General features: G+C 46.2%; 1 protein-coding gene across 2 annotated transcripts in view; it reads right to left on the reverse strand.

Moving 5' to 3' along the window:
- TTC29 (tetratricopeptide repeat domain 29) overlaps window positions 1-23,421 on the reverse strand; it is a 1,075,828-nt gene that overhangs the window by 971,537 nt on the left and 80,870 nt on the right. For both annotated transcript variants that reach the window (XM_085643268.1, XM_085643267.1), the window contains exon 2: window positions 18,506-18,624. In XM_085643268.1, coding sequence (XP_085499394.1) covers window positions 18,506-18,618 — 113 coding nt within the window. In that variant the 5' untranslated portion in view covers window positions 18,619-18,624. The remainder of the gene's footprint in view (window positions 1-18,505; window positions 18,625-23,421) is intronic.

Genomic DNA, 23,421 nt, shown 5'->3' on the forward strand with positions numbered 1-23,421 from the left:
TGCTCGGAAACATAGTTCATTGCCAGCACAGTGCTGCACAACGTTTTACAAGAGCATAGCATGAAACCAGTCAGCCACTTCTGGATGACCAGCAGTCTTTTCTTTGCTGAAAGTGACAAGCAGGTTTAAAGCGCTTCTTCCCCACAAATGAACTTCGCTAAATAGTAGGCAGTATCTCCAGGCTCTCTTCCAGACATTAAAATTTACTTGGGCAAATACTAATTCTAATGGAACTAGACAGATCACACCTCACACATGAATAGGGGTTCAGCCTCTGCCCTTTCATTGACCTCATGGCCAATTTGTAAGTTTCCAGGCCTCAAAATTTCTACTTGCCTAATTGTTATCTAGAGTCAGATTTTACCAGGGTGAGCTATTATTAGGGCTCATTGGCCCCGTTCTGTTGAGAGAGGCTGGAGCTGGCAAAGAACAGGTGTTCTGCTCATTCAGAAAGTGAATGAGCAATAAAGATACCTTTAAATCTTGTTTTTATCTTGTTACATTTGTTGTGCCTTCAAAGTCTGGGGTGAAAACGTCAACTTAGGTCCTCTTACAAATTGCTGCTTATTTTTATCCTGGAGATTTGTGCTTATTTTGCTTTCCCTGATGGGACACTTCGAATTTTTTTTTAAGTTAACTGTCCGACAATTGCGCTGGGGAACAGGAAGTGTGAAATGAAAGGCTGCAGAATGTCAGTTTTCAAACACACAAAATAGCTTGGAAATGAACAGTGCAAATATTTAAAATTATATATGCAGCTAGGAAAGTACTTTTCTTGTAATGTAGAAGTGTGATGGTAACACTGACTTTAAAAGGATGATCAGAACAAACCAGAACACTTCACTTCAGGTGATGTGCAAATTATAAATATTTGCTGAAACCCGATTTCCAAACATTATTGTTTGTACACTATATAGTTTTATCAGTAAAAACTGTGGGAAAGTTTGCAGCCATTACAATGGAAAATTGAGCTCAGAAACACTCCTGCCCCCGCCCACAATGCCAATGCTGTTAGTGAACCATGAGCCACATTAGGGGGTCATGGGTACTCTATATGTGGGCTAGATTCTTATTCTACATGGAGCAAAGGTTTAGTCTATTAAATCAAATAAAATATATATTTTTTTTTACAGCAGACATGCTGAATTCACATATTTGAAGGTGCTCTCAGATGTGATAGTGAAGAAAAAGGCAACTCAATAAAGTACTTCACCAGCATCACACAATTTAAAACCAGTTTATGAGTCAAGAACTTTCCAGTTAGGTTGAATAGATTATTCAAGTTACTTAAATCCCTAGACCTTCAGGTCTGGTAACATTTTTATGATTTTTCGAGCCCTGCTCTGTATTCTATCACTAGAGAATGCCACCCATCAGTGGCAGCTGGTGACATTTGAAAGTGGTGTGGCGTCAAAGTTTGGTATGACTTGTGTGGTGAGCGTCGCAGGCAAGCTTAATGGTCAAACGTAGAGCTCAGGCTGGATCCTGCTCTAGAGAAAAAAACTGAAAAAAAGATTGGCAAATGGTGCATTTAAAAAAAAAATTGTGATAAAGCAAGGCATATAAAGCTGTGAGGATGTATAGTTTTGAAATATTAAACATATCTGCCCTATATCTTACTGCATTAATATGCTCAAAAGATAATGTAATGTCCAAATTGTACAACGCAACAACTTCAGCCTTTTAAAGTGTGTGCTTGCCCAGTGTCTTGCACTGCATGCACCATCAACTTTGGAAGAAAGTGCTCTAACCAGGCTTTGGGAAAGACCCACAGCTACTAATTGCAATCAGTCACATAGAAATATGTGAAGACAGGTCATTAAGTGGGATGAAAAATATGGGGACTCTCGAAAAGGGAAAACGTAAAATACATTTCTGTGATTCTCATAGTGTGCTACCCAACCGGTATTTTGGTTTCTCTCTGAAATGTAATTGCATCCAGATATATAACACAACAACTGACCTACACCTAAAACCTGTTAGTACGATTGGCTTTATCAATAGTTGTTAGCTGTTTAACATAAATGAGTAACTACAAGGATTTATTATAAATAATTAACTTTCAAAATGTTTCAGTTCTGAAATTTCAATAGTATTGAGGCCTGTGGAAGGGGTTTTGGCTTTCTGACATGTGCGCTTTATATTAGATATTTATATCCTTATTCTCTGCCCATCTCGTCCATCCGCACATCTCCAACCACCCCTCTTTCCTCTTCAGGACCCTCTTTTCACTCAAATGCACTACCTTGCATCTCATTCTCACTCACTTCACCACTTCCAAAGATAAACTGCAATCACTCACATTTAAGCAATTTATTTACTTTTGCTTTTAACCTATAAATATTTTGCCATCTGTGCATGCCCTTCACACACATTTTCACAAAACTGCAATTACAACTGGAATACATAAACACTGCTCTGTGTGCTCTGACAGGCACTTTACTTTGGCTTCAGCGTCAGCGGTCTCAATAAAAGTCGCTCAGAAACAGCTGGCATGACTCAAAGCATTCACAGAACAAAATGCAGAAACACAACATGTTTAAGTAGCTAACGCTTGAGGAAGGCAAAATTAAGTAAAACTTGAAATAAGAGAGGAACTAAATCAATGACATGCATTGCCTTAACGTTTTATTAACACTCATTGTTCGTAAATCAATCCATGTTTTTGGCATTAATGTTGCTAAGGGCATGAAGATAGGGCCAGTTTAAATGTCATACAGCAGATAACTGTCTACTGCAAGCACATAGCTCTCACTTTGCGCTTGACTCGGATATTTGGATCAACTTCACTTGTGAACAAGAACCCTCATAATTGCTGATTAGGCCAGTCAGTAAATCATCAGTCCTTTCTGACCACAGGAGCAACTACAGACCATTGATAAATTTCCTTCGATGTTTGAAGAACAAGAGCAAACCCATTTGCTGCCCCTTTTCTTTGCAGCTCACACAAAATCGTGATGTTGAGATTGTGTGCTGCAATGAAATGAACCACTGGGGATGCTACTTTTGAACCCTGCGTTTTGGGTTTTCATTCCTTCAAAGCATGGAGCTTTGGGCACAGCAGGAATTGTGAGGGTGAAAAACTAAATACATTGGGCCCTTTGTAAGCTATATGCATGCACTCAAGAAGGGGCCATGCAGTGTAGAGTAAAAAAACACAGTGCTGTTTACCAGCCTAGCATGGGTAGCAATCACCAACAATAGTCACTACAGAGTGTTGCTTTATTTGATGATTTCTGTTGGGGTTTTGAAATGTTTGGAGACATCATTCACTGGGAGGCCCCTTTACACGTAGGTCCCTTCTGCCACAGTGTTGGACTTGGCCCTTTTTGCAAGGCCATCCCAGAACTTTTTGCCTTCCTCTTGCATTTTTTTCTGACCTGTTGTTGATGGTTTTATGACTCTGGGCACTTTATCAATGCTGATCAGTGCTAAAGTGCATGTGCTCTCTCTGGTAAACTTGGTAAGATTGGTCTACACCTGTTTGGCATATTTAATCTACCTGCGAGCCCCTTGCACAGTAGTATCCCATATTCCCAGGGCCTGTAAATGAAATGCTACAAGTGGGCATGCAGCTCTGCTTGCGCCCCCCCCCCCCCCCAACCGAAGTAGCCTTTCAAACCTGCCTCTGCCACTGCAGGGCCTGCATGCGCAGTTTACTGCCACTGTAACATGGCATATAGAGTGGTTCCCACGTCTGCAACTCCCCTTTTACTACATATAAGTCAGCCCTAAGGTAGGCCCCAGCTTGCCCTATGGGCTGGGTGCTGTGTAGGTAAAAGGAAGGACATGTGCCTTAACTGTGTGGCATATCCTGGTAGTTACACACAGCCTATTTGATTTCTCACTTCTGTGAGGATGCCCTCTTAAAGGGATGCATTGGGGATTCTCTGATATGTGCTTCAGTAGTAATTTCTGATCTGAGAGGGGTAGCGTGACCATGTTTGGAATAGTAGTGGTAAATTCTGCTTATTGATGAAAGCAGATTTTTTTTTACAATTTTAGAAATGTCACTTTTAGAAGTGGCCATTTCTGTGTGCTATGTGTCTTTGTGCCCTGCCTGGTTGTGTATTTACCGTCTGGTTCTTACTGACATGGGACAGGGTATATGCATTCACTCGAGCCAGTCCCTGGGTGAGGGGATTGAGGTGTGTCCTGCTTGCCTGGGTGACTCAGCACTACGCTGAATAGACCTTGGCTGAATTTAGAGTAGCAGGAGTAGTTATCCTTTGCACCTGAATACGCATGGTCTGCATTTGGAGTGGTGGGAAGAGTAGCACCTGCACCTGAATAGGGCTGTGCCTGCCTTCCACAACGTTGACTCCGCTCTCCTGTGGTGTGTCTGGGGCCAGGGCTTACAATGTGAATGGGGGATGTTGTGCACTTGTAAATGTGGTTTAAAGTGCCCCCAGAACAAAGACCCCATGAGGGAAGAAGACACTGCGTGGACTATATCAGAGGACCGTTGTGTGCCAGGTGGAACTGCCATTTGGGACTATCTGCTTGTGAGACTGACCTGCTGGGTGGCTTAAGGGACTGCCACTCTGCTGGGTGACCCTGTGTGCTGGCCTGCCTGCGCCCTGTTCTCTGCACCCAGTGACCTCCTAGGGCTTGGTGGTCTGCCTGTGGGTGGGAGGAATTGGCACAGGGTGAGCGCTTTGTTTTGCTGGGATCTACTTGGGAGGGCTGTTATTGAGGAAGTGCACCCCCAGCAGCGCATGGTGAGTGCTTCTGTTCTTTATTGGAGATGCGCAGTGGTGCCCTTTGAGCAGTTGAGATCCATAGGGGATCGCTGTGGGCCCGAGTTTGGGGTTCGCTCTGGCCGAGAAGGGAGCGCGGGCTGCCCCTGTGCAGTACCACAACACAAACTTCCTCCTTCAGCGCGGCCCCTCCTTGTGGAAAAAGAGACCATACCATACAAAGGTGAAGGGAGGACTCCCTGAGGCCAGTTAAGCTCTGCCCGATTCCTTGGAGCATAAGGCAGCACCGGTGTTGCCAGGCAGCCAGCGCGGCCGATGGGAGTCCCTGACGTCACCGCCTGGAAGCCAGCGAGCTGTGCATGGCAGCAGGGACGCAACCCCCGAGACAGCGGGGAAAAGCTCTTCAGGTGCCTGGGTGCAACCGCTGCCTGCGCAGTAGTGGGAAGCAGCCCTGAGTCAAGCAGTGGGAGGCTGCAGAAAGAGCTCAGCTCACACAGATTCATTTGCCCGGCATGCCAGCTGCCCCGTGTGGTGGTGGGCAGCTGCCCTGAGCAAGTTGGGTGAGATGGTTCACACGTGGGGGCCCAGAGAGGTCGCCCCACTGAGGGAGGGTGGGTTGACCACCCTCCACCCCACTAGGGAAGCTTGCTGAAACTACCCGAGTCATGGTTGTAGGCAGGCCTGTGTCCTGAAGCCTATGTATCAGGGAGCAGTGACTACAAGACTCTATTTGAGAGATACCCAGAGGTCTCGGTGCCCTACATAAATGCCCTGGCTACCAGAACAGATGTAACAGGAGCGCAAGGCGCTGTGTCCAGGGCTGTTTATGGTAAACATAGGGTGTGATGGATATGTTGTAGGTAATACCGCCGTGTTTTGCATTTCCCAACTACATTGCGTGCCCTGATGTTATGAGTTCTGTGTTTTACCTCATCATGTGTTTTATGTGTTTATGGCCATACTAGGGGATGAGGTATTTCATGACGTATTGGTGGTTTCATAACATGTGCAACTTACAAGTGATTACTTGCGTGCACTTAACTGTGATGTTTATGACCATGGCCCGACCGGCTAAGTGGTTTATGTAATCACTGTGATGTTTATGACAATTGCCCGATTGGCAAGGTGATTTGTGTAATCCCTGTAACGTCATGACAAGGGCCTAGTGGCTCAGTAATATATGTGATTGTGATCTAATGTGTTTTAATGAAAAATACAAAGGATATATTTATATACCCTTGTGTGGAGTCTCTTTTGTGGTGTGCCTAGTGTGTCGCTGGTGTGTGAATGTGTTGCGCAAACGCTTTACACATTGCATCTGGGATAAGCCTGACTGCTCTGCCAAGCTACCAAGGGGGTGAGCAGGGATTATCTTCAGTGTGTAACTCCCTTATCCTGACTAGAGTGGTGGGTTCTGCCTGGCTTAGGTGCATACCCTAGCCAACCAGAAACCCCATTTCAAACACACATGAATAAAAAACTTATTCGGGAATTAGCCAGCCATTTTCTGCTGGATTTGCACCGCTCATTTGAACAAGTGATTCTCTAGGCTAGACGCTTTCAGACAGCAGACAGAATAGGAGGTTTGCAGCTCCGTGTCAGGCGGCAGCTGCAGACCTGTAATGTTTGCTAAACTCAGACTGGCCTGCTCGTCTTTTGGATCCATTTCGCAGGGGAACAAGTGCAGCAGCTCCACTTCTAACGAGGCCAACGAAGTACAACTAGGGCCTGGGGTGTCACAGTGGGGGAGGTTAGGGTGGCGAGGGGTCTCAGAACAATATACATAACACCAGATTGGCATTCGAACACTCACCATTATACAGGACAAGGCACCAAAACACACGTGCATGGTGCTTGCATCCACTACTATGTGTAACGAATGGGAAATGGTGGGATCTATGCCTGTGAATGATGGATGGCTGCTCTCATGAAGGGACGGAGACTCCAGCGCACCAAACCATGACGCTGACAACATCACTGGCCTATAGTAGATACTGCCATAGACAACAATAGCAATGATTCATTACGAAGGGCTTTAAGGCACTAAGCGCTACATCGTGTGTCACAGCTAAGAACATTGATTTACTGCTTGGCTTCTGTCTACTACATCAGAGCAAGGGGGGGGGGGGCAGGCAGCCTGGGACAGACAGCCCAGACTTAAATACATTGATTTGTTTAGAGATGCAATTGTATCTCCAAAGAATTTCAGGGGGCGCAGCCACAAAGCCCTAATGGAGAATCCGCCCTGCCACCCTCACATTTGCATGATTTAAATGGCAGTCCTTACACTGGCAAAGTCCTCCGCAGGACCAATCACCTCGTGATTGGTGCAAGGCAAGCAGTCCAAGAGGTGTACTGCTGTAAGTCAGCTGGGCAAACACATAACCTTCATTTCTCTAGCCCGGCCTCTACTCTTCTGCTCCTACAAGCTCGAAGTGTGGTCGCAGCCAGGCCTGGTAATGTTACAGTTACAGATGCTGTGTCACAGGCCATAATAAAAACACTGCAGAAACAAGAAAGGATCCCAGCCTGACAAGGGCGGGTTAAGCGGAGATGTATCACTAGCCAATGGAGGGGAATATCGCAGGGGTGCTGAAGTTGACGGCTGGTGCCAGCACTCTAGGATTCCCTGTTTCCAGCGGTGAATTGGACACAGGTCACACCAGAGCACTTTTACTGATCCACACAGTTCCTCCAGCCACAAGAAAATTGCTAGTCACTGTTGCAGGCAATTGTGCGTCATGTTTCAGGAAGTTAATGGGGTAGCCACTCAGGGCTCATGGACTGGAAGGTCCCAGTCTTACAGAGCTCCTAACTCGGTAAATGCTTATTTTCAGATTAATCTAGCATCCCACCAAAACTATTCCAGGCCTGAGAATAGGGCTGAGACACTCTGAAGGACGAACTGGGGGCAGCAAGGACAGGCACTGAAGCAGCCAAAGGTTTAGGAGCTCACCACAGATTCTTGCAGTGCTGTTCATCCTTTGGTACTTACAGTGCGTTTACTTGTACTTTCTTTTGCTGTCTCTCGGCAGCTCTTCCACAAGGCAGACTTGGTTCTCCTGTATGTCGGCTCCTCAAACAAAGATGATCCCCTGCACTTTCGGCAGAAAGTGGCAGACCTCTCACATGATTTCCCTTCATCTAACTGAGAAGCTGTCTGGCCTGCGAAGGACACCAGCCCTGGGTCCCAGAATATTCCCCAGTGTCACCTGCAGTGGTCAGCAAGACATCCTGGAACATTGATTTGCTCTTTCAGTCCCCTTCTTTTACCACATTTGTAGAAACTGTTTGTGTGTTGCCTAACATGCGAAATTTGTGATACAGGTGTTCGTGGGATGAATTGAACATGTTTATTGAATATAATAAGCACAAACGTATACAAGTGTGTTACATGTAGGATACTAATTAAAAAAGATAGATAGATAGACATACATATATAAATTATAATAATATTTAGTATAAAAAGGATTGATTGCTACTACAGTTTCTTCTGATATTGAAAACACTGAGGACATTGCTCCTCACATATGTATATTGTTTGACTTAAAGTATCAGTCAGTAGAGTTACTGATTGATTTAGTGGTAGCAAGCCCAGCCCACTGTAATCAGATACCCCAAAATATAAAAAGATTGCAATATGGAATCTAATGTGCCTACAGTCATATGTGGCACCTACAAAAACTCCAGGCTCTTGCTACTTCATTCATATAGCTCACATATGTGCTTAACATGAGAAGTGATTGCAGCAAAGGACCAGATTGCCAAAGACTGGAGTCCATCTGTTTGGGGGGGGGGGGGGAGGGGCAGACCAATTAATCAAGTTTATTTTGGATAAGTGAATCCAAAAACACAGCAACTAAAATACACAATTCAAAATATTCTTTCAAAACCATTGCTGTAAATTTGAAAATCAAAACATTTCAATAGTTCACTCCCATGATGTCCAGCAGTCAGGTGTTCATAATAAAATGTCAATACAGCTTATCTCACATTCATCAGGACAGTATGGTTTGAATCTCTGTAGCAGCACCCCCCGTCCCCTCCTTCTCCCTCTCTACCATGCACTATAAAAATGAGCCTATATCTTTTGATCACATGTAAGCTCTTTATGGCTCCCAAACGTTCTTTGGTCTTGCTTTAGGATATACTGAATCTCTGTATTCTTCAGTCATCATACTGCAATATACTACGTCTGTCAGCCATGCTTCATCAGTAGGGAACCTGGGACTCATCCAGCATAGCACAACTTGTTTCTTAGCCAATAGCAGAGCCATAGATACAAAGTTTAGTGATCCACTGGGCATAGCTGGTGTAAATCATAGCAGGGTTATCTATGAGGTGGGGGCTATATCTGTTCCCAGCATCTCAGATAGTATTGAAAACACTTTACCTCAAAATGTAGTTATGGCAGGACAGCTTGATGCAATATGTAAAAAAGCTGTGTTAATCCAGGAAAGTCTGAGCTTGCAGCACCTCTCTGTGCAAACAGGAGATCACCTTAGCCATGACCTCCATCCGAATAAGATTGGGTAATGCCTCCAGCTCTTGTAAGGACTTAGGAAAGTCTGGAAGCACCGCCCTAGCCTCAGGTCATAGTCAGTGATACATCAGTATCGCCAATGAATTACCCCCCCCTTATCCCCAAATTCTTGTAGATCTATAACTGACTCTTCCGGAAGTAAGTCACCTATTCTCTGGTGGCAGAAGAGGGGACGAGAGCCTGTACAGGCCCAAATGACCTGCTATGTTCCACCATGCCCAAGCCGTAGTTGCGATTACATCTATGTTATCATGTCGATAATTAGGCTTATGGTAGATGGAGAGTCTAGCCTAACCAGCGTTTTCTCCACTTTTACATGCGTTTGTGCTGCAGGGTTTAGAAACCAGCATTTCGCATAGTGTGCTTGGGCCACAAGGTAGGACATATAAGGATCGGGACTGCAAGAACTCTTCTGTCATTACTGCTTATCTTACAAGGGTTGTTTCCCACGGAAGATCGATTTGGTCAGCATTGTTGTAACTGCCTGAAGAATTATTTCAAGAGTTGCATCGGGATGATGGAGAGGTCATTCTAAAAGGCAAGGTCAGTAGGCAAGCCACCCCATACAGGGAACAGGTATAAAGGCCTGTCCTGCCATTTTAAATGAACACACAGTCACCACCGTCCATCAAGGGCAATCCATTTGATAGTATTCACGCTAGCTATGAAGGGCACATATGTGCACCTCTCCTGACCTCAGAGCCGTGATCTGGGTCTCAACCATAACTCAGTGGTCCTCAGCGGGCACATATAATTGTCATGTGTGAGGAATCCAAAAGAAAAAAAAGGTCACATTTCAGAGACTAACTCATGGGCCATTCATGGCATGGGTACAGGCTCAAAACGTTAAGGATGAGGACATTGAAACTACTGCAACATTGCACCTTCTCTACCCACAATAATGACTTATCGTAGAACCATTATTGTAAAGAAACACAACATAAAACTCCCCAGCCCTTTTAAACTGGATTGGACAAATCATGTTCAAGTCCTTTCAATTCCTTACTTTATTGATCGATATTCATGCTATACCAGTGAAAGTGTGGTAAAATCTAGAGACTTCAAAACACATTGATAAATGGAGCCTATGTCAGTGGCCTCATTTTTAGTCCCCACTATTGCATTTCCACAGTTTTTTATTCTCAAGGTTTGAGAGCAACACTGCAAGTTTGGGAAGTAGGGCAGATACATTAGAGGCACAGAAAGAGTAAGGTTGCAAAGAGGCACAGCCCTAATAGTTTGTGCACAATTTTACATGTCTGTGTTTGTATGCATACGCACAATAAAACCAGAACTATTGATTTTGCCAGTGCTAATTTTGTATATGTTGCTAAAAGGGAGGTATATTAAAATGCAAAATAAAATAGTTAAAATTATATGTGCAATATTAACGTGCAGTTTATACTAAACTAAAAATACTTTAAAAAAATGTTCAATTTGTAATAGGCAATTATACTGATTCGTAGTAGACCTCAAAACAGCATTACTTCACAAGTAGCCTGATTAGATGTGCTGAAAAACTAATAAAATGTTCAGATCTTGACCTCTGCATGGCCATGCCTTTAAAAAATGCTTCACATAACTGCAAAATGTTTCTGATTAAAACAATAATGTTCAAAATGTTTGCTTAGAAACGTTATCATTTAATGGGCTAATGAAAATAGTCACACAAAAAAATGCAATGTTGAACTGAAATGTTGAAATTTTAGCATATTTTTTATATTCTAATGGAAGGTATGGTGCTTATAATGTTATCATTACAGCTGATGTTAAAATTGTACATAGTTCATTGTTAAGCTAACATACAAGTTGTTTTATTAGAAGGTTAGAGATGTCATGTCCGTGGGAAAGGAGGTTTGAAATCGGAAGCCTTCATATGTAGTTATAGTAACAATAAAGTTTCACAGTTGATTATAACTGTCCATCTGACTCTGACACAGGTAGGAGTGAGTCAGAAGAATACCGAAAAGGAGGAGAAGATGTAACATGGACTGCAACATTTTTTTGGGGATGTTTATATTAGTGCATTCATGGAAGATTACCCACTCTTGAGGCTGAATGCTGAAGGCTGAAGGCTTAATTCTGAATGCTGACTTGGCATCTTTCCAGACCTTATTGCTGATTGCGGTTGCTACTGCATGAATATCCTGCTGGATTCCTTACTGCTTTGAGCCTCTACTGAGTTTTGCGAACCTCTCTTTATGGGATTTTCTGCTGTTGCTGATTAATTGAATTTTGAGCTTTATGCTCGATCTCACTCTTTTCTCTTGAACTTGAACTCTTCATGGGTTCTTACTGACACATTTTGCCCATTCTTACAATAGGGATTGTTTCCTTTATGGAAAACGCCTAATGAATTATTATGATTTTGATCTAACCGCTTCTGTTAAATGACTAAAATATTGAACGAATCGAATAAAATATATTTTGGTTAACTTTGAATGGAAATAAAACTCTTACAAACTAACTAAATCTCACATTATTGACTGAATATAGAGTAGAAATTGTGATTATGAATTATGCGATAATTTGCTCCTGATCTTCTCTAATATGGCGTCCAAGGTCCATCGCACTAGAAATGGAAACTAGGAGAAATTGAGAGGGGATTAGTCCTGTGTGAAATAGTAACCATTATTTAAACCAATTCCCGCTCCAGCATTTCCATTCAGGGTGACGCGCCCTACGGGAAACTGACTTTTGCATCTCCCTGTATGTCTATCTACCTATCCATCATCCTGGGGTCAGACCTCTTATCACTCCTAGTTTGGAAAAGCTTCAAAAGTATATGGGTGTCATTAGGATACCTGAAAACAAAAACTTCTAGCTTAAGGCAGGCAAGAGGTTACAAATACAAATAGAAAGCAAAGAGTCTTGAGGTGCACCGCCCACCGGCTTAGGGTCTGAGGAATAGGGCCCAAGCCTGACTGATTGTGCTCTATCACCACTTGTGGTGCCATCAGCCAGCCCAAGAAACAGAGGGGTATATTCACAAGAACGTGTGATAACTAACGCAAGAGTAGCCTAACACAACTCTCAACATCGCAGCCCAACGCGGGAAAATTATGCCGTGCCAACCAAGTATTCACAACGTGGCAGTAGCATGTGATAGTCACCAGATAATGCATCAAATCGCCGGCCAAAATCCAACGCCACGCTGCAAAAATGCGAACGCAAAAAAAATGAGACGAGGCCAATCGCGGTACAAAAAGTCATGAAAAACAGCCACAGGCTTGCAAATACCATGCGTCCAGCGGAAAAATGCATCATAAAACACACAGAAACAACACACCAGATGGATGCAACCTGACCCAGCGCAGAGGCCAACGCGAACCCCACAACCCCCACAGACCACCAGCAAGGAACAACAGGGTTGGGGAAGGCCAAGGAGAATAGGGAGAGGAAGACGGGGTGCAGACCGCAGGAAAACAAGACCAGCGTCACGGAGGCGACAGAACACTACCAACAACTGACCCACAAGCAGACCACCTGGAATGCAGTCGGAGTGCCGAGGAGGCCAATCCAGGAGGTCAAGAGGCGCAGGCATGACATGACAACCGAAACCAGGCACAAACCAGCTGCCACAGGAAGGCAGCAACGGCGACAGGAGGTGGCAGCCCTGCGCCACAGGAGGAGCTGGAGGAAACCGAGGCCACAGTTATCAGTGTGGAGAAGGTGCAAGGTGAAGGGAGTACGGATACAGCTCGAGAGGACCTGACAAAACATCAACAGGGTGAGTAACGAACAGGGCCTGGGGGGATGGGGGAGAAGGGCACAATGGCACACATGCACAATGAGGCGTAGCACACTACACACCCACAATTACCCAGGATCATGTCCCTGATCCCCTTGGCACACTGCAGCACACATACATAGCACAAACAGCACACCCACATTGATGACAACGTGGTACAATGCGCATAGCTGACACTGCAGAACAGAGGACACAACTGGCTCCGCACATGCACAGAAACATGACTACTACATCTGACAGAGCACGAAACTGTGAAATGGAAATGTACGCGTAGGACCTCACATCCGTCATGTAGTCCAAATGTACACTGTCCCGCACCAGAATTCAGCACCTTACGAACAGTCACAATGTACATTGTCATACAGTCTGCATGAAGACCAGAACAATGCGCAAACATACATGTCAACACAATGTCAACATGCATCTCCCCCTCACATTGCAGAGGGGCACACAACACCTCCAGCAGAGCACACAAGACAACACATCTGTGATGCCGGAGAGGACCACCACACCTTCGACAACAACGCCCTACAACAGACCATGGACATCCCACGCAACCCACCACCAGGACCCGGTCAGACAAGCTACTCAGAGGAGGACACAGAGCCTACAACAGACCACACAGCAGGAAGCACCTGCAAGCACAGCTGGCTCACAACACTTCCCACACCCACACATGGCACCCCGTTGCCATGTGTCAGCACGCCAAAAGGAAGTGACCGAACAGGTGTGGTTGGGGTCCGAACCCATGGAAGGCGAACTAGATCACATACGTTGGTACACTTCAGGGACTACCCACACCCCACAAAGGAGACCCACACAGCCATAGAGACACATGCATATTCACAGTACAGAACCATGCCCAGGGGCACGCAAATAGCAGTCACATACCCACGTCGGCTCTGCCTAAGACGGCCCAGCCCACTCCCCTTACGAATTGAGTGGGTTACGACAAAACTACATGTCCAAGCTCCAACCCGCTGCCTGCTGTGACATGTCTGCATCCGCTGTACACAGCACAACGTAATGTTGTAGGGCCCAGGGCCTTCATGCATACAAGACCACAGGGACACACGCATATATCATGTTGAACTGGCTAAGGGCATGTGCACCCGGCGCCTTTATTGGCAGGGCCACATGTACAGTGACGCCTGTGCTGGATGTGTGTGGGGTGAGTGTAAGCTAGCAGGCACGGAGTGCTTGGTGCTGGCAACCACTTGAACAGTGAACACCAGTGCAACGGGAACTGAAAACACCTGCATAACAGAGTCGACTGCTGAGCAACATGGAGGGAGACGGAGAAAGTCCAGAGGACACACAACATGCAAACAGAAGTGTCCGTGAGTTGCAGTGCACTGTGGTTGGGGCACTAGAGATGAGCGCGCTTATGTGAAGAAAAAGTCTCGGACTGTGTCCCTTCGAGATATTCCTGATGCAGATGCAGTGTGGTGTGTGAGACCTGCATCAGCTTCCTCAACAACGTCCCAGGTCTCCCACACTGCTTGAGATGACATTGCTGCGCAGCCTCTCCACAGCAGAAAACACAATCAGTAACGGACGATGGCTTGCAGGGCACTGAGTCAGTGGCACCTGGAGTGCTGAGCAGGGTATCAGTCTGATGATGGCTTCCACAACAGGGGTTTTGCAACTCCGTAGGTTTGTCAGGACCACCGTTTCAACTCTGGCAGATGGCGGTTGGAGGTTGTCCTGGCGGAGGTGGCGTGTGCCTCCTGCAGTGATGCGATGTCCAGGCCGGTCAGGACTCGATTTGATGTGTGAGCCCTCGTGGTCTGCAGTTGAGGCCTGAGGCAGCGGACTGTGCAGGGCCACATGCACATGGCGTCGATGACCCCAGGACCACCGTCACAGAGGTCTTCCAATATTCATTCAGACAGGGTCCCTGACGTGAGCTGCACAGATTAATTGGCCCCGGATGCACAGCAACGGGCACAGCGACCCTGCCACAGGACGGTGACTTGCGGTGCAGTCAGATGGGCCATGCGACCTGAGCAGGTCCTCATCAATGTCCGAGGTGTATGTTGCGGAGTGTTGTGGAGGACAGTGGAAGGTGTCCTCCAGGGCATGAGACGAAAGGTCTGATGTTATCCGGAAGCAGCAAATGGTGGGGTGGAATGCCACAGCCTCATTTTTGCCACGAAGTCAGTATCACCACCATGATGGTGACGAAAACCCCAAGTCCATGGACTCAGTCACCCCCAAACTCCACCTAGAAAGTGACCATGGGTCTCGGAGAACAGACATCTTGGCACCGGGGCTGAAAGGGGATGCAGTCTGCGATGAGGCCTGTACAATGACATGAAGTCTTCCATAAACAAATCGAGGATGAATTTGAAGGTGTGTGTGACCTATTCAACCACAGTGTAGGCCGGGGGCAGCGGTCAACAAGGGCCCACAGCCACCTGTCGTTGGCTCGCGATGCACAGAGTTAGTGGCAACAGGGCAGTTGTCGGTAGTGTTCGATCACCTCCGTAACGATGATCCTGCAACGCGTCATCCTCTCACGCCTCTCCTTGTGTGCGAGGATATGTAATCTGCCGTCGAAAAATCGATGTTCAGTTCCAATTCTGTGACCTACTCGTACGCAGCGTAGGCCGAGGGCAATAGTCCGCGAAGGCCCACAGACACGTGTGGTTATGATGCTATGCACAGAGTTGGTGGCACCACGTCGAAGGGAGTACACTGATGTAAATTCTGCAATGAACATATGCCATCGTGTAATCAAGACTCCGTTCCAAATGAGTGACCTACTTGACCACAGTGTAGGGTGGAGGCGGCAGTAGAGTACGTCAACGAGAAAGGTCTAAAACAGGCCTGTGCCGTGGAGGCCATGATGGTCTGAGAGGCTGCCAAGGACGCGGCACTTGGGCTTGGAGCTTGCGCAGGCAAGTGGTGGGCCCTCCCTGACACACGCTGATGTTGGAAGGTGATCAGTGTGGCCTGGCTGTGCAGGGGCGGGCCTGAAGGCTTCGGGGTCCAGCGGGCGGGGGTACAGAAGGCACACATGATCGCAGGCAACTCCGCTCACGAGGAAAGCATCGGCCTTGTGGCGTGGTGTTTGGCGCCGCCCTGGCAGAGATGTTGGGCTTTCCGGAAGAGGACCATGCCCGGGGCTACATGCTTTTCATTCACACCCCTACGCTGGCATGGCCTACGCCGGGCCATCCCACTCCTTTCATGCTTGTGGGGGGGACGTAACAGGCAACATTTCCGTGAACTCCCCCACTGGCTGGGGTGACATGGTTGCGTCTGCTGTCCACTACATTCCACACACCAGCGGTGTATGTCGCCATGGATATGGGTGTGTTCCGCATGCTGCAGTCTGTCCAGCACATCTCCGCCACTCTTGGAATTGTGTACTTACCAATTCATGGGTCACTTGCCCCCTCCACACATGCCTGGTTGCCACCTCTCCCCACATTTGGCTATTGTGTGGCTGGGGTGCCATGCCGTTGATGGCTCATGTTCACGACTTGCCCAGGTTGACGTTGTGAGTTGTTCTGTCGTGTCTGGTGGGTGGGCATGTTGTTTTGCATGTTGGTTGTGATTTTGTGTCGTGTGCATTGCCAGTGTTGTGAGTTGCATGGTTGTGGAGTTCAGGTGGGTGGGGTGTTCATTTTGTACTTGCCAAGGGAGTGTACATTTACCTTGGTGCCATCCTGGTAACGCTGGGTGCTGATGGACTGTCGGAGGATGAAGGTATCATGCACACAGGCAGGGAATTTGTAGGCGACATCGGTGGAGGTTCCATGTGCTCGGCTGTTGCCTGCACATTGATGTGAGACGTGGGCTTTCAGTTGCAGTGATTGTGTGCTGTGTCACCAGGGGGCACAGGTAGGACATGTGTGCTGTGGATTGCTCCCAAAACGTGCGTGCATCCAGCTATGGCGTATGGTCCTTGCTTGGTCTCCAGCGGAACCTGCGCATTATGTTGGATGTATGGGGACTGGGGTACCAGGCTGATGGTGATGTCCAGGACAGGTGTGAGGGTCTGGGATGTGGCTGGCTGTGTGACTCCTCCGACTGTAGTGGGTGTTGGTTGGGGGGTACCAGGGGCCAACAGGTGAAGCACAGCCAGCAGCTTTGTGTGGGCTGGGATGTTGGTTGTCCGCTGTGTTGGTGCCTGCGATGGTTGTCGTTTGGAGCCTGTATTGGGCAATGACATTGTCAGGTGTTGGGTCTGTGAGGCTGGTGTGTTTCCTGGGGGTCCGCTGTCTTTGTCAGCGCTGCCTGGGTGGTGGTCTGGGGGGGGGGGGGGTGTTCCGGGTGCTGTATGGGCTCCTAGGGTGGTAGCAGTGGGTGTTGTGGCCCTCTTGGGTGTCCGCGCTGCATGACCAGTGGCTCCATGGCATCTGCTGCCCTTCCGTTATGGCTGTGGGCTGGGCTCCCTTTCGTGGTGCAGGCAGTTGTCTGACTTAGCACCAGGTCAGAGCAGGTGTTATTTTCCTGCTGCTAACGTGCCTTATCGCCTGTTTTGTGTTCTCATCGGAGTTCTGGCTGTTCGTTGTGAATGTTGTGGAGTGGTGTTGTCGTGGCTTTTGGCACGGGAACGCCTACTCTGCATCTTATTAGCGATAGTTGCGGGGGTCATCCGTGGCGATGTTTTTTGCGGCTGCTATCGCGGGTAAACTGGTGCTGTGGGCTGTTAACACCAGCTTGTGATTGGGGCGATAAGATTATCGCAACTTTGGCTGCAATAAAGTGCTGTTAAGTCGGCGATAGTTCCTTATGAATATGGCCCAGAGTATGGTAGTCCGTAGTAGTGAAGGCCACAGGCAGGTCCAATAAGACCATTGCTCAGCCACTGCCACCATCAGCGATAGACCTACGTTCGCATAGTAGTGAGACCACCACCGGTTCGATATTAAAACCATGATGGAAAATGAATTAGTGAGGGTCAAAGAAGTGACTGTTCTACCCCGCAAAATCCTTCAACTTGATGGTAACTGCTCTTTCCAAATGTTTAGAAATATAAGAAAGTAGTGAAAAAGGTCAATATATAATCCCTGGGGGAGATAGCGGCACTAAGAACACATCCAATCGGAGGGTAAGCTAAAATGCTCTCTTTTTAGTGCTTTGCCTGGGCAAATATCTGTGGGGTAGCCAGGAGGCTTGCTGTGATTTATAAGCCACTTCTCATCCAAGAGAGATCATTCATGGAAGGAAGCAAGAGAGACCTTCGCTCCATTCTGCATAAGAGAATTATGCAGTGACAAATTACACTTTTATCAAGCGTGTTAAAATGCCCACACTGTGCAGTTCTTACTTGGTATGGAATTTGTCCACCTTTACAAGCAATCAACAATTAAAAACAGAATGGACTTCATAAGCCTCGGACACATTTGACAAAAATATAATTGAAGACTGAAGCGTAAATATGTATACAATAATCTATGTTCAAAGATCTGCACAGTTTGTCCCCCATTTTAGACGATCTGTAGTAATTAGAACAAAATATCCATTTACACATCTAAATCTCGTTAAAGCTCTTACCTAAATTTCTCCTTCTGGCTTTGCCTGATTACTGGAAAGGTTGTGCTCTTCTGTGGATCCAAGCAGGACAGCCCACTTGGGCTGTGCATTGACATACTGGGTAACGTAGCCATCTTTGCCTGAAAGACAATACAAGGAGTAAATGCGGGCAAAATTGGTACAAATTGCTTCCGTTTTTATACTTAGATGAAGCGCTCCAAAACGATCATGAACAATTAGACTTTCCAGTACTCTAGAACCTAAATCAAGTTTAAGCAAATGGGTCAGTTGCCGGCTGCACATCTGTGCCCTGAGATCACTCTTGTTTTGGGTTCTATGGTACGATCCCAACTAGAATACTGGAGAAAAATGATGAGTCTGTAGAGACATAGGTGGTTCCAACCTGTGCATTCCCAGAACAATAGAGTCACCAGAATGACTACAACATGGACAAGAACATAAGCAGGATACAAGCCTTTTTGGCTGCAGTTTTTTTAAGTTTTACTGCCAAACATGCTTTTTGTTTATGAATATAATGTATGCTAACTTCAGTGTAGTTACTGGATGGTAGCTGAGCAGCAGCAGTACATGGAATGGTAGTACATACAAGTTCCAGCACTGTGGACCGTTCATCAGCACCATACCACAACCTGGAGTAAAGGAAACATTAAATTGAGGACACAGACATTTTAGTTCTTTACAAAAACCTTGCTGCAATTTTGCACCAGTATGTGGAATTCATGAAGTACTAAGGACTATTAAGTCACCGGTTGCTCCAAAGCAAACATACGTCCCAGGCAAGCCACTTTTCATTGAACATTAACAAATTCATAATGTGGCAGGACACAGTCTGAGACCTGGAAACAAAAGTGAACCTGCTGATGGCATCCTCCAAACTACCGAAGGAGAAAGAGGACGAAGTGGAAGGAGAAGCCCAGAGAAGCATCCTCAAACAGTCAATATAATGGAAGGACTGGTAAAGCATACACCTCTAGCTACTCCTGGAACAGTGGTTGAAAACAATGGTGCTTACAGAGGTCATCTGTGGTGGAGAGAGCACATCCAGGGTTGTGGGAGTGCTGCTTCCCTAGGACCAATAATCCAAAATCTGATGAATTAAAGAGATGCAGTCGTAAAAGTAGCACGGAAACTGGGGAAAATAATGATTGAATTAGCTCACGTCATGTTCTTCCTGAACTACACAAGATTAGTGCTGAAATAAAGGGTGTCACTCAATGAAAAGAAGAAAAAGCTTAAGGCCTTATAACTCACCTATATGCTTGTATTCGTAGCCAAACTAACAGTCATCCACAACTCAAAAGCTTTGTAGTTTCATGTGCCAAAAGCAGCAGGGATTGGGCAGCAGCAAAACAAAGGCATAAACGTAGGGCCAAGCTAAACTGGAAAGCAGATCAGATAGCTCTGGGGGAAAAACCAAAGGAATGGAGGCTGAGAACACAAGAGTGGTGAGGAATTGCACAGACCAAGGATAGGAGTTCCAGGACAAATGGGAAGGATACCAATGCTGACAAGGCTGGAGGCCGCCAGTCTGCGCCTGGACCGTGCCGATTCCCTCGCATCACTACATTGTTGCGACCCTCCGTGCCCTCAACCCTGGCCACTGCTGCCTCGCCACACCATGCAACACTGAGGGAGAAGTCTCCTGCACTTCCTGCAAGTTTTCATGCACTTAGCCACACCCAACACGCACCACACCGACAGCACTCAACACTCCACCCTTGCACACTCACATAGTCTTGCAACCACCCATACATAATGCCACACTCTAATGCATGCTCATCAACACCTGCTGCACAACCTACTTTTTCTCACGGAAACCTGGGTGAACTCTGCATTGGCGCCTGACATCACCACAGCCATGCTCCTTGGCTTCAAGATTGCCAGGCAGGACAGACTTCACAAGACTGGAGATGAAATCATCATCACCCGCAAGAACAGTATCAGCTGCACCACATCAACGGACATGGCACTCCTCAACATGGAACACCTGACGTTCGAGCACCACATAACAGCCACCTTCACACTAAGCAGCAATCTTAGCTACAGACCATCGGGACAGGGCACCAACTTCTCCGACACCATCACAGACTTTGATGCACTACTTGTCCTCGATGCTAGTAATTACATCCTACTTGGAGACCTGAACTTCCACCTGGAAGACAATGCCGACCCCATCTCAAGAGCACTCCTTTAAAACTGGGGAAGCCTGGGCCTCACCCAATGAGTAAAGTGACCTACCCGCAATGCTGGATACCTCCTGGACCCTATTTTCATCAGCTTCTGCAACATGCGAGTCGACGAGCCTACACCAGTTCCCTGGACACACCATGCTCTTGTCAAGTTCAGCATCCCCATCCTGGTCAAATGCACACACACCATCGCCAGACCAGCCCGCTGAAACTGGAACAGCATCACTGACAAGGACTGGAAAACCGCTCTCAATACCTCCAGAACCGAACCCAGCAGCAGCCTCCGTAAAAGCATAAAGGATTTCCACAATTGGACCACATCCTGCGCTGACTCCCTGGCCCACCTCAAACATAATAACAAAAGATCTAGACCAGAGGTCTTCAATCTGTGGGGCCAGACCCCCAGGGGGGCAGTGGAGTCACAGGAAGGGGAACTCACATTCCTCAGCCTCTTCAGCTGAAGTGTCATTCAGGGACTCTGATGCTGTAAAATCGAAGCCTGGCAGACAGCTAGCTAAACTTGCCTTTCTGCCAGTGTGCTGCTTGCCTGAAAGAAATGTAAATGTACACAATGACTTAATCTGCAATTGTGATGCGAAATCTGCAAACGTAAAGGATGCTTGTGGTGAAAAAAGTTAACAAATGGGCTGTGAAGTGCATGTTTTTAATTGTCATTGTATTTACACAGTGCTTACTATCCTGGAGAAGGTGTTGAAGGAACAGTTATGTAAAAAATAAAATAGCATTAAGTACGGTCTGGGTATTACTAAAATCTATATTTTGGAAGGACCATTTTATTGTAAAACCTTTTGCACATTTTGTAGCAGTCTATCTTATACTGTGTGTAATGCAAGTATAAAATGAGGACTTACATATTCACAGTGCTTTCTGTCACAGGCTGTGACCTTGTAGCACTAAAAATACACAAGTCAGTATTCCCCACTGCACCAACCAAGATTTAATTCTGTGGCTCTCTGGTTACACACAGACCTCTGTAGTACATTACCTAATAGAGGTTTCATAATGTACTGTCAACTAACAACTTTCTATATTTATTTATTTTTCATTTAAGCTGCCCATTATTTTATATGTAGTTACCTGACGGTGAAAGATCTAAAAAACGTACAGAATATTAAGTTTTTAGCCAAATCTTTAACCCCGCACCATGTTCAGACTCTCAAGGCCCTCTAGCCCCCCCAAACATTACTGAAGTCAACAACAGCAGCAAACTAATATAACCAGCAGTCAGTTTTTGCTCAAAAAGATGCATCTGTTTTCATGTTAAAAATAAAAACCTTTTTAGAAAAACAGTATTAAGGAACATAAATTTGCCTTTATGTCAGAGGATTCAAGCAGGTTCATATTTTTATTGAACTAGTCCCAGTTTTTGCGAATATCTGTCACTGGCATCGATTCATAGATGATATTATCTTCATTGGGAGCGGTGCCAGTGATGAATTGGAAGAGTTCATCTCTTGGTTGAATTTGGGAGACCAGAATCTTAGATTTACCTCCCAATGGAGTAGCTCCCATATTAATTTCTTAGACATCTGTATTAAAAATAAATAAATTAGCAGTAGAATTATACAGCAAACCTACAGATAAAAATACCCTGCTACATTATAAAAGCCATCACCCTAAGGCCCAGAGAGACAATATCCCCTGTGGGGAATTTTTGCGTCTTCGCAGGAATTGCACTACTCTTGAGGATTTTTATGTGCACTCTGAAGGCCTTAAGAAGAAATTAAGTGATAGGGGCTACCCGAAAAAATTGATAAAGAACTCATTCAAACAAGCTAGGTTTTATAACCGAGAGGCTATGCTGAACATGAACAAAAAGAAAGAAAATAATAAATCCAAACATAATCAACAGAAACTAGAAGATAGTTAATGATGATAGAGAGGAATGTTTTGAGAAACCTTTGTTCACCTTCAGGCGTAATAAAAACCTACAAAATCACCTTACTAATAAGGCTGAGCGGCTGCTTGTCAAACTTAAACAGAAATTCTACGTTGAGGGTGACAAGGTTGGCGCGTGCTTGGCGCTTTGCTTGAGAACCCAGACTGCTCGCTCTCACATCTCCAAGCTCAGATGTCCTGATGGCTCTTGGGCCACCATGGAGAGGGATAAGGGTAATGCCCTCATGGCCTTCTATAAGGATCTTTGTGCTCATGCTTCTTGCTCCCCGGAGGTGGTTGAGAGGTTTCTGGATGCCTGCCCCTGGGATCCTATTGACCCTTATTTTAAGGGGTTACTTGACAAATCTATCTCTCAGGAGGAGCTTGCTAAAGCTCTGAAGCAACTCCCGACGGGCAAGAAGGCCGGGGCATGACGGTCTTCCTCTTACTTTTTATCAAGTCTACTATCCACAGTGATGGAAACATCTACTCCATCTCTTTACTAGTTTTACGGATAGTACGGGCCTCTCGCCTACAATGAATGAGGCTGAGATTGTCCTGGTCCCTAAGATTGGGAAGAACCCAATTCTGGCGGCTTCCTTCTGCCCCATTGCCTTGTTAAATACGGACGCAAAACTCTTCACAAACATTTTAACAAATAGATTGGAGCTCCATCTACCGGGACTAATTGACCCCGATCAGGTGGGATTTATTCGGCACTGTCAGGGCGCTGATAACTTCCGGCGCATTGCCTACCGGATGGAAAACACGCGTATCAGAGCCATCTCTGCCTGTATGGTCTCCCTTGACCCCGAGAAGGCGTTCAAC

This window comes from Triturus cristatus, chromosome 2_2, assembly GCF_964204655.1.
Source record: "Triturus cristatus chromosome 2_2, aTriCri1.1, whole genome shotgun sequence".
Lineage (NCBI taxonomy): Eukaryota > Metazoa > Chordata > Amphibia > Caudata > Salamandridae > Triturus > Triturus cristatus.